Raw genomic sequence first — 11,715 nt, 5'->3', positions numbered from 1 at the left:
ATTTTTTTTTTGTATTAAAGTGTATCTTTATTAGCATTAAGGTTTATAATTTATACAGAGTTTACAGGCAAGGCCAAGGTGCCAGCTTGAACACTTGCCAAAGAAAGAGAAGAAAAGAGTGTACTATGGTCTTGACGGACCATGTTGATAGCAGCAGAAGCTATCCAAGGCTCCTCGTCTATGATGCATTGCCAATGATACTTCCAAAGTGTACTGTAAGCAGCACCAAGAGCAATCAGAACATCCTCATCGATCACCAACAAATCTGAACCACTACAAAAGGTAGTCAGCGCCAACCAAATAGAAGAAGCAGAGGGGAGTAGCTCTTGAAGTGACAACAAAGAGACTACATCCTGCCAGAAAAATGACTTGATACGGCAACCCACCACGAAATGGTAAAGGTCCTCTGTAGCAAAACCACAAAGAGCACAAGCAGGAGACAGAACTTTTGTAGGCATAATCTTATGGCACCACGAACGGTGCGGGAGACGGTCATGTAGCAATCGCCACCAAGGTGTGAAAGCCTTTGCAGGCATTTCCAGGGACCAGAAAGTACGCCACAAAGCAGGAGACAGCAACAAATGAGCAGGCAACTTCAAGGGAGGACCCATACGAGATGTAATGGTACCCTTTGCAGGGTGCCAATACCTTCGCAAAGCACCAAGAGAGAGACGAGCAACCGGAGCAGCAGAACGAGACGAGTTGGAGACAGTCCAATGAGTACAATCTGGCATCCAAGAGGTAGCACCATCAGAACGGGGCATAGTAAAATAGTCTACTTGAGACAAGACTATCTTACTATCCATGACAGGCGGGAATACCAGAGAGACAGGACCACGATCACGGTTCAAAGCAAGAAAAACAGGGCGCAAAACACGAGATGACTAAGCAAGATGAGAGGTGACACCATCAACTATACCTAGATCAGGTTGCCAGAAAGAGACATCCGACACCAAGAAACGAGGATCAAGAGATGATGGATCACGAGGAGGACGAACAGAAGGCACAGTTTTTTTTTTTTTTTTGTATCAAAGTGTATCTTTATTAGCTTTAAATTTATAATCTATACAGTAATTACAGGCAAGGCCAAGGTGCTAGCTTGAACACTTGCCAAAGAAAGAGAAGAAAAGAGTGTACTATGGTCTTGACGGACCATGTTGATAGCAGCAGAAGCTATCCAAGGCTCCTCGTCTATGACGCATCGCCAAAGAAGGCACAGTACTGAGAACAGAACACAAGGGAAGATCAAGAAACCAGCTAGCAGACCAACCAGAGGAAGGAACTAACTTTGGCAATCTCAACAGAAGCTTTCCAAGATGTGTTAGAGCAGGCACAGAAGACACACGAGACTGGTAAAGACCAGGAAAACAAAACCACGGCAAGATGGACTTATGGCCAGTGTAAACTTGAAAAGCATACACCAACCAAGAGGAGACAAAATCACTGGGAGAGGGTGGACGCAACAAACGTTGCAAATAGACAAGATGCAAAGCTAAGCTTTGATCTGCTATATCCACGAGACCAACACCACCAAATTTGCGAGGAAGACACAAAGTAGACCAGGCAACACCGGGGCGAAAAGACACCAGATACTCACGAACCACCTTTGTGAGCGACTTCAACCACGACGCAGTAGTAGCACCACCAGGAACAACACGCAACAAATGATATACCTTTGACAACAGTAACGAGTTAGCCACTAGTCCTGGCTTTAAAAGTATATATAAGCCCGCCCTGGCAAAAAAAAACTTTTTCCTGCGAAAGAGCCGCAAAAAAAATCACTGAAGTATTTACGACCTATTCGTAATCATAATATATTCGTCAGAAAAAACCTATACCAATTTGTTTACAAATATGAGAATAAAACTTATAGTAATAAACTAGTTAGATAATTTTTACAAAATATTTTATATGGTAACAAAATTAAAGAAATATATTTAAATTTATATATATTATACAATATAAGTATATATAACGTGGTATTAATTTTATTTTATAATACTAAATAAATTTATAATAAATTTTTTTTTATAAATTTAACATAAAATTATGTTTTTATATTTTATACAATAAAATAAACAAAATTTTTTGTTTTATAAAATAAATGTAAAGTATTTAATATAAATTAAACAAAAAAAATTTTTTTGTAAATAAAGTAAAAAGGTTATTGTTTGTAATATTTATTTTTATTTTGTTTAGCTGTTACGTAATATGTAATTTTTTTTTATAAATAGCTTGCTAACGAATAGGTTCTTTTGGTTTACTGTAAAGTTTGAAACTTCAACACGCGAGGTTTTATCCTTCAAGATTGTTAAAGGCTAGGAGGTAGGCTCTAGGCTCTTTCGCGTATTCAGAAGCTCTCACGCTCTTTCGCGTATTCATCACTTTTTATAAGTTTTCGATTACGCCATCTTTGAACAACGATATCTCGACAACTAGGATACATCCATCTTGCATCCAAGTATATTTAGATACATCCATTTCAGCTCTACAACATATCTTGATTTCAGATCGATTCAACCATTTTTCGTCGAATTCATCTTTTTCACTACTTTTTCAACAACGCGACTTAGTTACACTCTAGATTACAAGTTACACTCTACGTCTGTTACACTCCATGTCTTCCCAATCTGAATTGACTTGGGCTCAAAGAGCTTCACGTCAAAAGGTGGGTCGATTTCTCCAGCCCAACAAGCGACGATTGGACAATCCAACTGATGTACCACTGGTGGGTACTGTTCTCTATGAAGATGATGACCTGAAGGGTCAAATTTTGGCAAGCAAGGCTATGGCGATTATTCAGCAATCCCTTTCTTCTGGTTCTGTTCTGTTCACGTTTCAGAAAACTTTGTTTCCTGATCGTGTTGCCGCTTACAAAGTGATTCAAGATCAAATCTCACCTGACGTGGAATTTCGACCTCTTAGTTTGTATGATTCTCGTGCTGATGGTTCTCTGCTGATTGAAGCCAGGTTTGCTCAGGTGGAGCATGCACAAGTGGCTATGCGTGAAGGGGTGACTGTACAAGGTGTAGTGTACAAAGCGTCTACCTCCAAGGAAAGTGCTGAATTTGGGGATGTCAAGCATGTGCGGTTTACACTTATGCGTATGGTGGACAAGACCACTTTTTTGTCGGATCTTATGGAGTCCTTGTCGTACTTTGGTAAGGTACTGCAAGTGAAGAAGTTTACTCACCGTGGTTACTTTGAGGGTAAACTTTCGGTGATTTTGGATACTTCTGTTGGATTTCAGGTAGGGGATGAGTGGCAGGAGGCCAAGCCCCTAGATAGAATGCTCTATCTGAGCGAATTTGATTGTTTTGTGCCAGCGACTTATCAAGGTGCTCCACCTGTTTGTCATTTCTGTCAACACAGCGGTCATGTTCGCGCCAAATGTCCTGAATTGGCTAGACGTCGTTGCTTTAGGTGCAATAAGCAAGGGCACATGTTGCGTTTTTGCCCTGAAAAGGAGGTTCAGTCTGCAAATTTCACCAAGAAGCACAAAGTTCACCATCATTCTGAGGATTCTGAGGATGTCACTCTGGCTCGTAAGAACACTGTGGAATTGATGGAATATATTGAGAAGGAAAAATTAGGCGTAGGTAAGGAGGTGGAGAAGGTAGAAGAAGAAGAACTCGATTATCGTGTAGTCGAGGATGAATCTCTTCAGGGTGAAAGTGTTGACGAATCTGAAAATGATGAGTCCACTGGTAACGAGGATTTGGATCTTCTGAGTGAAGATAACCACCAGGTAAGTATGAATGAGGATGAGGACATGGAGGACGACAAGATTGTGCTTGCTGGAGCTCCCAAGAAGCTGGATACCGTGCGTGGTTCTGCCTACTCCAAGTATGCGTCTGCTGAGGTGGCTGTGAATATGAACATTGACTCGCCTGAGGAGGTGTTGAATTTGACCAAGTTGAAGGATCTTGCTCAGCGCAAAAGAATGGAGTTCAATGCAAACCTGAAAGGTACTACTGGTGCTGGTGTAAAAGGCGATAACAAGCTGGGTAACTCTGGTGGTGTCTCTTCTGGTACTGGTGCTAAGGGTAACAAGTCTGGTGTTGCTTCTGGTGTTGCTTTCGGTGGTGTTTCTGGTGGTGTTTCTGGTGGTGTTTCTGGTGTTGTCAAGAATAGCAAGACTAATGGCCGTGCGCCTCTCAAGACTAAGCAAGACGCCCGTAGGGCTCAATGAGTACAAAATTAGGCATCAAGATTGGCTCCTTGAACACGCGTAGCTTGTTCATGCAGTCTAATCCTACAAATCTCAAAGAGTTTTCATCTTATCTTCGCTCCTCCTCTCTCCATCTGGATATCCTTTGCTTGCAAGAGGTATCTCATTTCCGCTCTCAATCTACTCTCACTGAATCTCAAGTCCGTTCCTTTTCTTTTGCTTTTCCTAATTGTTCTCTCGTTGTGTCCAAGCACTGTGCTATTATATGTCTCAATTCTCGTTATTCTTTGGTGGATACGGAGGTATTGTTGGATGAACGTTGTCTTGTTGCATCTGTCGTAGATGCCTCAAGCAATGTTTTGTGCAAAGTGGCCAACGTCTATGGTCCAGCGCAGTCTTCTGACCGTCCTTCATTTATCTCTGATTTTCTCTCTCTTTCTGTTTGGTCTGATGTGTTCAACACACCTTGGATGGTTATGGGTGATTTCAACATTCACTTGCACTCTTTGTCTACTTCTCGTCAAGCCGATGTCGCTCCTTTTGTTCACTGGTTGCGTACTCACTTTGTCAATTGTCATCCGGATGGTTTAGCCACGTTTCCAAAGAGCAATACTTGTATTGATTACATCTTTGGTCACTCTTCTCTTGCTCCTCGTTTGACTAATAGTCAGTTACTATATATGCCTAGTAGGTGGACGGATCACTCTCTTTTGACTGTTGAAATGTTACCTGCGACAGCTAGTATTGGTCCTGGTAGTTGGCGGTTCAATCCAACTCTGCTTGATGATAAGGAATTTGTTGCGTTGTTGAATGCCACGGTGTCATTGTTCTTCTCTGGTGCTGTTGGTGGTGGGTCTAAGGGTGTCAATACTAGTCAAGGTAGTAGTGGTGACTCTGAAAGCACGGTGGCTAGATGGGAATCCTTCAAGTTGTTACTAAAGTGCTGTGCACAAAAGTACACTAGAAGCATGAAAGCACGATTCAAGAACAAAGTTTTTACGCTTCAACTGGAACGTATTAGGGCTCTGTCGACGTCTGTATCGGGTGTTGAGACTAGGAATGCTATTGGTCAAACTGATAGAGTGTCTACTGCTTCAGGTGATGCTGAACAGCAGGTCAGGCAACTAGAAGTTTTGATTGAGGATCAGATACAGAAAGAGACTAGTCAGAATATGCTTCGCTCTGCCACTCGTTGGTTAGAACAGGGAGAACGTAGCAACAAGTATTTCTATCGTTCGATCAAGGTGCGAGAGTCTCAACAGACAATTCAATCCTTAAAGTGCTCTACTACTGGGGATATCTTGGTGGAAGCAGCAGCTATCAACAGGGAGGCACAAGGTTTTTACCAAAGGCTATATACCCCTGATGCTGTCGATGCTGAAGCTATCGATACTCTCCTGGGGAATGTTCCAACTGATGTACGTCTATCATCTTTGGATGGTGATATGCTAATGGAACTTCCAACTCGCGATGTTTTGTTGTCTCTGCTCACTCATGCTCCCAAGTCTAAAAGTCCTGGTCTTGACGGTTTGCCTTTTGAATTGTATCAATATCTTGCTGGTGTTTCTACTGATTTTCTTGACTTGCTTGTGGATGTGTTGGGTGCAGCTTTTTCTGGTGTGTTTCCTCCTTCGTGGCAACAAACTCGTATGGTCTTATTGTTCAAGAAGGGTGACCCTCAGTTGTTGGTTAACTGGAGACCTTTGTCCTTAATTAACAGTGATGCCAAGTTATTTACAAAGCTCATTGCTAATCGTATGAACAAAGTGTTGCCAAAGTTAATCAACCCTTATCAAACTGGTTTTCTCCCTCATCGTCTGATCTCTGACAATGGCTGGTTAAATCAGTTGTTGATGTCTCACTTGCGTGTTGTTGCTCCTGATTTACCTCAAGTGGCTGTTTTGTTGGATCAAGAGAAGGCGTATGATCGGGTTCATCCTGAATATCTTTGTCGTGTGTTGCTCCGGTTTGGTTTTCCTGGTGAGTTGGTGTCTTGTCTGTCTTCTTTGTTCTTTGGAACCAAGATTTCAGTGTCTATCAATGGTTGGCTTGGTGCTCCTGTACCTCAATTGCGAGGTCTTCGTCAAGGTGATCCTCTGTCTCCATTGCTATTCAATCTGGCATTTGAGCCTTTGCTTCGTTCTCTCCTTGCTTGTCCTGGTCTTTCTGGTGTTACTCTGTCTCCTGTTAATATCCCACGTAAATGGAAGCCTTCACCGGTTGAAGTTCGTGTGGATCATGGTACTGGTTCCCGGAATTGGACTTTGGACTTTGTCAGTGGCTCTGTTGCTCCTCCTCCTGTCAAGATTCTAAGCTATGCGGATGATCTTGAGGTGTTTTTGTCTTCGCCAGAAGAGTGGTCTGTGTTGTTGTCTGTTCTTGATCTGTATGGCCGAGCATCTAATGCGAAAGTCAATATCAGCAAGACAGTGTTGGTGTCGTTGTCTGGTGTGTCACACTCTGCTTGGGTTGCTTTGGCTGATTCTACTGGTCTCCAGTGGCATGACGCTCACTCTCGTGGTGCAGTACGTTACTTGGGTTATCCCTTGTATCATACTGAAAGTCAACTTCAAGACTATCTTGATGGTGTCTTGGTGAAGGTCCAGCGACACAGTAACTTGATGAAACAAAGGAATCTCTCCATTAGGGGAGCAGGACTAGTGGCTAACTCGTTACTGTTGTCAAAGGTATATCATTTGTTGCGTGTTGTTCCTGGTGGTGCTACTACTGCGTCGTGGTTGAAGTCTCTCACTACGGTGGTCCGTGAGTATCTGGTGTCCTTTCGCCCTGGTGTTGCTTGGTCTACTTTGTGTCTCCCCCGCAAGTTTGGTGGTGTTGGTCTCGTGGATATAGCAGATCAAAGCTTAGCTTTGCATCTTGTCTATTTGCAACGTTTGTTGCGTCCACCCTCTCCCAGTGATTTTGTCTCCTCTTGGTTGGTGTACGCTTTTCAAGTTTACACTGGTCATAAGTCCATCTTGCCGTGGTTTTGTTTTCCTGGTCTTTACCAGTCTCGTGTGTCTTCTGTGCCTGCTCTAACACATCTTGGAAAGCTTCTGTTGAGATTGCCAAAGTTAGTTCCTTCCTCTGGTTGGTCTGCTAGGTGGTTTCTTGATCTTCCCTTGTGTTCTGTACTCAGTACTGTGCCTTCTGTTCGTCCTCCTCGTGATCCATCATCTCTTGATCCTCGTTTCTTGGTGTCGGATGTCTCTTTCTGGCAACCTGATCTAGGTATAGTTGATGGTGTCACCTCTCATCTTGCTTGGTCATCTCGTGTTTTGCGCCCTGTTTTTCTTGCCTTGAACCGTGATCGTGGTCCTGTCTCTCTGGTATTCCCGCCTGTCATGGATAGTAAGATAGTCTTGTCTCAAGCAGACTATTTTGCTATGCCCCGTTCTGATGGTGCTACCTCTTGGATGCCAGATTGTACACATTGGACTGTCTCCAACTCGTCTCGTTCTGCTGCTCCGGTTGCTCGTCTCTCTCTTGGTGCTTTGCGAAGGTATTGGCACCCTGCAAAGGGTACCATTACCTCTCGTATGGGTCCTCCCTTGAAGTTGCCTGCCCATTTGTTGCTGTCTCCTGCTTTGTGGCGTCTTTTCTGGTCCCTGGAAATGCCTGCAAAGGCTTTCACACCTTGGTGGCGATTGCTACATGACCGTGTCCCGCACCGCTCGTGGTGTCATAAGATTATGCCTACAAAAGTTCTGTCTCCTGCTTGTGCTCTTTGTGGTTTTGCTACAGAGGACCTTTACCATTTCGTGGTGGGTTGCCATGTCAAGTCATTTTTCTGGCAGGATGTAGTCTCTTTGTTGTCACTTCAAGAGCTACTCCCCTCTGCTTCTTCTATTTGGTTGGCGCTGACTACCTTTTGTAGTGGTTCGGATTTGTTGGTGATCGATGAGGATGTTCTGATTGCTCTTGGTGCTGCTTACAGTACACTTTGGAAGTATCATTGGCGATGCGTCATAGACGAGGAGCCTTGGATAGCTTCTGCTGCTATCAACATGGTCCGTCAAGACCATAGTACACTCTTTTCTTCTCTTTCTTTGGCAAGTGTTCAAGCTGGCACCTTGGCCTTGCCTGTAATTACTGTATAGATTATAAATTTAAAGCTAATAAAGATACACTTTAATACAAAAAAAAAAAAAGCGTATTCAGAAGCTCTTTCGCGTATTCATCACTTTTTAAAAAGTTTTCGATTACGCCATCTTTGAACAACGATATCTCGACAACTAGGATACATCCATCTTGCATCCAAGTATATTTAGATACATCCATTTCAGCTCTACAACATATCTTGATTTCAGATCGATTCAACAATTTTTCGTCGAATTCATCTTTTTCACTACTTTTTCAACAACGCGACTTAGTTACACTCTAGATTACAAGTTACACTCTACGTCTGTTACACTCCATGTCTTCCCAATCTGAATTGACTTGGGCTCAAAGAGCTTCACGTCAAAAGGTGGGTCGATTTCTCCAACCCAACAAGCGACGATTGGACAATCCAACTGATGTACCACTGGTGGGTATTGTTCTCTATGAAGATGATGACCTGAAGGGTCAAATTTTGGCAAGCAAGGCTATGGCGATTATTCAGCAATCCCTTTCTTCTGGTTCTGTTCTGTTCACGTTTCAGAAAACTTTGTTTCCTGATCGTGTTGCCGCTTACAAAGTGATTCAAGATCAAATCTCACCTGACGTGGAATTTCGACCTCTTAGTTTGTATGATTCTCGTGCTGATGGTTCTCTGCTGATTGAAGCCAGGTTTGCTCAGGTGGAGCATGCACAAGTGGCTATGCGTGAAGGGGTGACTGTACAAGGTGTAGTGTACAAAGCGTCTACCTCCAAGGAAAGTGCTGAATTTGGGGATGTCAAGCATGTGCGGTTTACACTTATGCGTATGGTGGACAAGACCACTTTTTTGTCGGATCTTATGGAGTCCTTGTCGTACTTTGGTAAGGTACTGCAAGTGAAGAAGTTTACTCACCGTGGTTACTTTGAGGGTAAACTTTCGGTGATTTTGGATACTTCTGTTGGATTTCAGGTAGGGGATGAGTGGCAGGAGGCCAAGCCCCTAGATAGAATGCTCTATCTGAGCGAATTTGATTGTTTTGTGCCAGCGACTTATCAAGGTGCTCCACCTGTTTGTCATTTCTGTCAACACAGCGGTCATGTTCGCGCCAAATGTCCTGAATTGGCTAGACGTCGTTGCTTTAGGTGCAATAAGCAAGGGCACATGTTGCGTTTTTGCCCTGAAAAGGAGGTTCAGTCTGCAAATTTCACCAAGAAGCACAAAGTTCACCATCATTCTGAGGATTCTGAGGATGTCACTCTGGCTCGTAAGAACACTGTGGAATTGATGGAATATATTGAGAAGGAAAAATTAGGCGTAGGTAAGGAGGTGGAGAAGGTAGAAGAAGAAGAACTCGATTATCGTGTAGTCGAGGATGAATCTCTTCAGGGTGAAAGTGTTGACGAATCTGAAAATGATGAGTCCACTGGTAACGAGGATTTGGATCTTCTGAGTGAAGATAACCACCAGGTAAGTATGAATGATGATGAGGACATGGAGGACGACAAGATTGTGCTTGCTGGAGCTCCCAAGAAGCTGGATACCGTGCGTGGTTCTGCCTACTCCAAGTATGCGTCTGCTGAGGTGGCTGTGAATATGAACATTGACTCGCCTGAGGAGATGTTGAATTTGACCAAGTTGAAGGATCTTGCTCAGCGCAAAAGAATGGAGTTCAATGCAAACCTGAAAGGTACTACTGGTGCTGGTGTAAAAGGTGATAACAAGCAGGATAACTCTGGTGGTGTTTCTTCTGGTACTGGTGCTAAGGGTAACAAGTCTGGTGTTGCTTCTGGTGTTGCTTCCGGTGGTGTTTCTGGTGGTGTTTCTGGTGGTGTTTCTGGTGTTGTCAAGAATAGCAAGACTAATGGCCGTGCGCCTCTCAAGACTAAGCAAGACGCCCGTAGGGCTCAATGAGTACAAAATTAGGCATCAAGATTGGCTCCTTGAACACGCGTAGCTTGTTCATGCAGTCTAATCCTACAAATTTCAAAGAGTTTTCATCTTATCTTCGCTCCTCCTCTCTCCATCTGGATATCCTTTGCTTGCAAGAGGTATCTCATTTCCGCTCTCAATCTACTCTCACTGAATCTCAAGTCCGTTCCTTTTCTTTGCTTTTCCTAATTGTTCTCTCGTTGTGTCCAAGCACTGTGCTATTATATGTCTCAATTCTCGTTATTCTTTGGTGGATACGGAGGTATTGTTGGATGAACGTTGTCTTGTTGCATCTGTCGTAGATGCCTCAAGCAATGTTTTGTGCAAAGTGGCCAATATTTATGGTCCCGCGCAGTCTTTTGACCGTCCTTCATTTATCTCTGATTTTCTCTCTCTTTCTGTTTGGTCTGATGTGTTCAACACACCTTGGATGGTTATGGGTGATTTCAACATTCACTTGCATTCTTTGTCTACTTCTCGTCAAGCCGATGTCGCTCCTTTTGTTCACTGGTTGCGTACTCACTTTGTCAATTGTCATCCGGATGGTTTAGCTACGTTTCCAAAGAGCAATACTTGTATTGATTACATCTTTGGTCACTCTTCTCTTGCTCCTCGTTTGACTAATAGTCAGTTACTATATATGCCTAGTAGGTGGACGGATCACTCTCTTTTGACTGTTGAAATGTTGCCTGCGACAGCTAGTATTGGTCCTGGTAGTTGGCGGTTCAATCCAACTCTGCTTGATGATAAGGAATTTGTTGCGTTGTTGAATGCCACGGTGTCATTGTTCTTCTCTGGTGCTGTTGGTGGTGGGTCTAAGGGTGTCAATACTAGTCAAGGTGGCAGTGGTGACTCTGAAAGCACGGTGGCTAGATGGGAATCCTTCAAGTTGTTACTAAAGTGCTGTGCACAAAAGTACACTAGAAGCATGAAAGCACGATTCAAGAACAAAGTTTTTACGCTTCAACTGGAACGTATTAGGGCTCTGTCAACGTCTGTATCAGGTGTTGAGACTAGGAATGCTATTGATCAAACTGACAGAGTGTCTACTGCTACAGGTGATGCTGAGCAGCAGGTCAGGCAACTAGAAGTTTTGATTGAGAATCAGATACAGAAAGAGACTAGTCAGAATATGCTTCGCTCTGCCACTCGTTGGTTAGAACAGGGAGAACGTAGCAACAAGTATTTCTATCGTTCGATCAAAGGTGCGAGAGTCTCAACAGACAATTCAATCCTTAAAGTGCTCTACTACTGGAGATATCTTGGTGGAAGCAGCAGCTATCAACAGGGAGGCACAAGGTTTTTACCAAAGGCTATATACCCCTGATGCTGTCGATGCTGAAGCTATCGATACTCTCCTGGGGAATGTTCCAACTGATGTACGTCTATCATCCTTGGATGGTGATATGCTAATGGAACTTCCAACTCGCGATGTTTTGTTGTCTTTGCTCACTCATGCTCCCAGTCCTGGTCTTGACGGTTTGCCTTTTGAATTGTATCAATATCTTGCTGGTGTTTCAACTGATTTTCTTGA

The 11,715-nt window shown here is 43.4% G+C and overlaps 6 protein-coding genes across 6 annotated transcripts; 4 read left to right on the top strand and 2 right to left on the bottom strand.

Annotated features, from left to right (window-relative positions):
* Positions 1-50: 50 nt before the first annotated feature.
* On the bottom strand, positions 51-764 carry ATC70_011811 (uncharacterized protein; the record flags this gene model as incomplete). The annotated part of the gene is made up of 1 exon (XM_064830996.1): positions 51-764. The coding sequence occupies one exon, from the start codon at positions 762-764 to the stop codon at positions 51-53; it is 714 nt and encodes a 237-aa protein (XP_064679909.1).
* Positions 765-1,136: 372 nt separating this feature from the next.
* On the bottom strand, positions 1,137-1,811 carry ATC70_011810 (Glutamine synthetase; the record flags this gene model as incomplete). Its single annotated transcript, XM_064830995.1, has 2 exons — positions 1,137-1,734; positions 1,795-1,811. 2 exons carry the CDS (start codon positions 1,809-1,811, stop codon positions 1,137-1,139), a joined length of 615 nt encoding a protein of 204 aa, XP_064679908.1.
* An 806-nt stretch (positions 1,812-2,617) lies between these two features.
* On the top strand, positions 2,618-4,192 carry THI4_2 (thiamine metabolism- protein; the record flags this gene model as incomplete). The annotated part of the gene is made up of 1 exon (XM_064830994.1): positions 2,618-4,192. The coding sequence occupies one exon, from the start codon at positions 2,618-2,620 to the stop codon at positions 4,190-4,192; it is 1,575 nt and encodes a 524-aa protein (XP_064679907.1).
* Positions 4,193-4,242: 50 nt separating this feature from the next.
* Positions 4,243-8,271, top strand: ATC70_011808 (uncharacterized protein; the record flags this gene model as incomplete). The annotated part of the gene is made up of 1 exon (XM_064830993.1): positions 4,243-8,271. The coding sequence occupies one exon, from the start codon at positions 4,243-4,245 to the stop codon at positions 8,269-8,271; it is 4,029 nt and encodes a 1,342-aa protein (XP_064679906.1).
* Positions 8,272-8,588: 317 nt separating this feature from the next.
* ATC70_011807 (uncharacterized protein) lies at positions 8,589-10,163 on the top strand (the record flags this gene model as incomplete). The annotated part of the gene is made up of 1 exon (XM_064830992.1): positions 8,589-10,163. The coding sequence occupies one exon, from the start codon at positions 8,589-8,591 to the stop codon at positions 10,161-10,163; it is 1,575 nt and encodes a 524-aa protein (XP_064679905.1).
* Positions 10,164-10,406: 243 nt separating this feature from the next.
* PFK1_2 (6-phosphofructokinase, alpha subunit) lies at positions 10,407-11,508 on the top strand (the record flags this gene model as incomplete). Its single annotated transcript, XM_064830991.1, has 2 exons — positions 10,407-10,443; positions 10,511-11,508. 2 exons carry the CDS (start codon positions 10,407-10,409, stop codon positions 11,506-11,508), a joined length of 1,035 nt encoding a protein of 344 aa, XP_064679904.1.
* Positions 11,509-11,715: the final 207 nt, after the last annotated feature.

The sequence above is a fragment of the Mucor velutinosus genome (assembly GCF_035048745.1).
Source record: "Mucor velutinosus strain NIH1002 chromosome Unknown tig00001566, whole genome shotgun sequence".
In the NCBI taxonomy this organism is placed as follows: Eukaryota; Fungi; Mucoromycota; class Mucoromycetes; order Mucorales; family Mucoraceae; genus Mucor; species Mucor velutinosus.
This window is presented reverse-complemented; position numbering and strand designations above follow the sequence as displayed.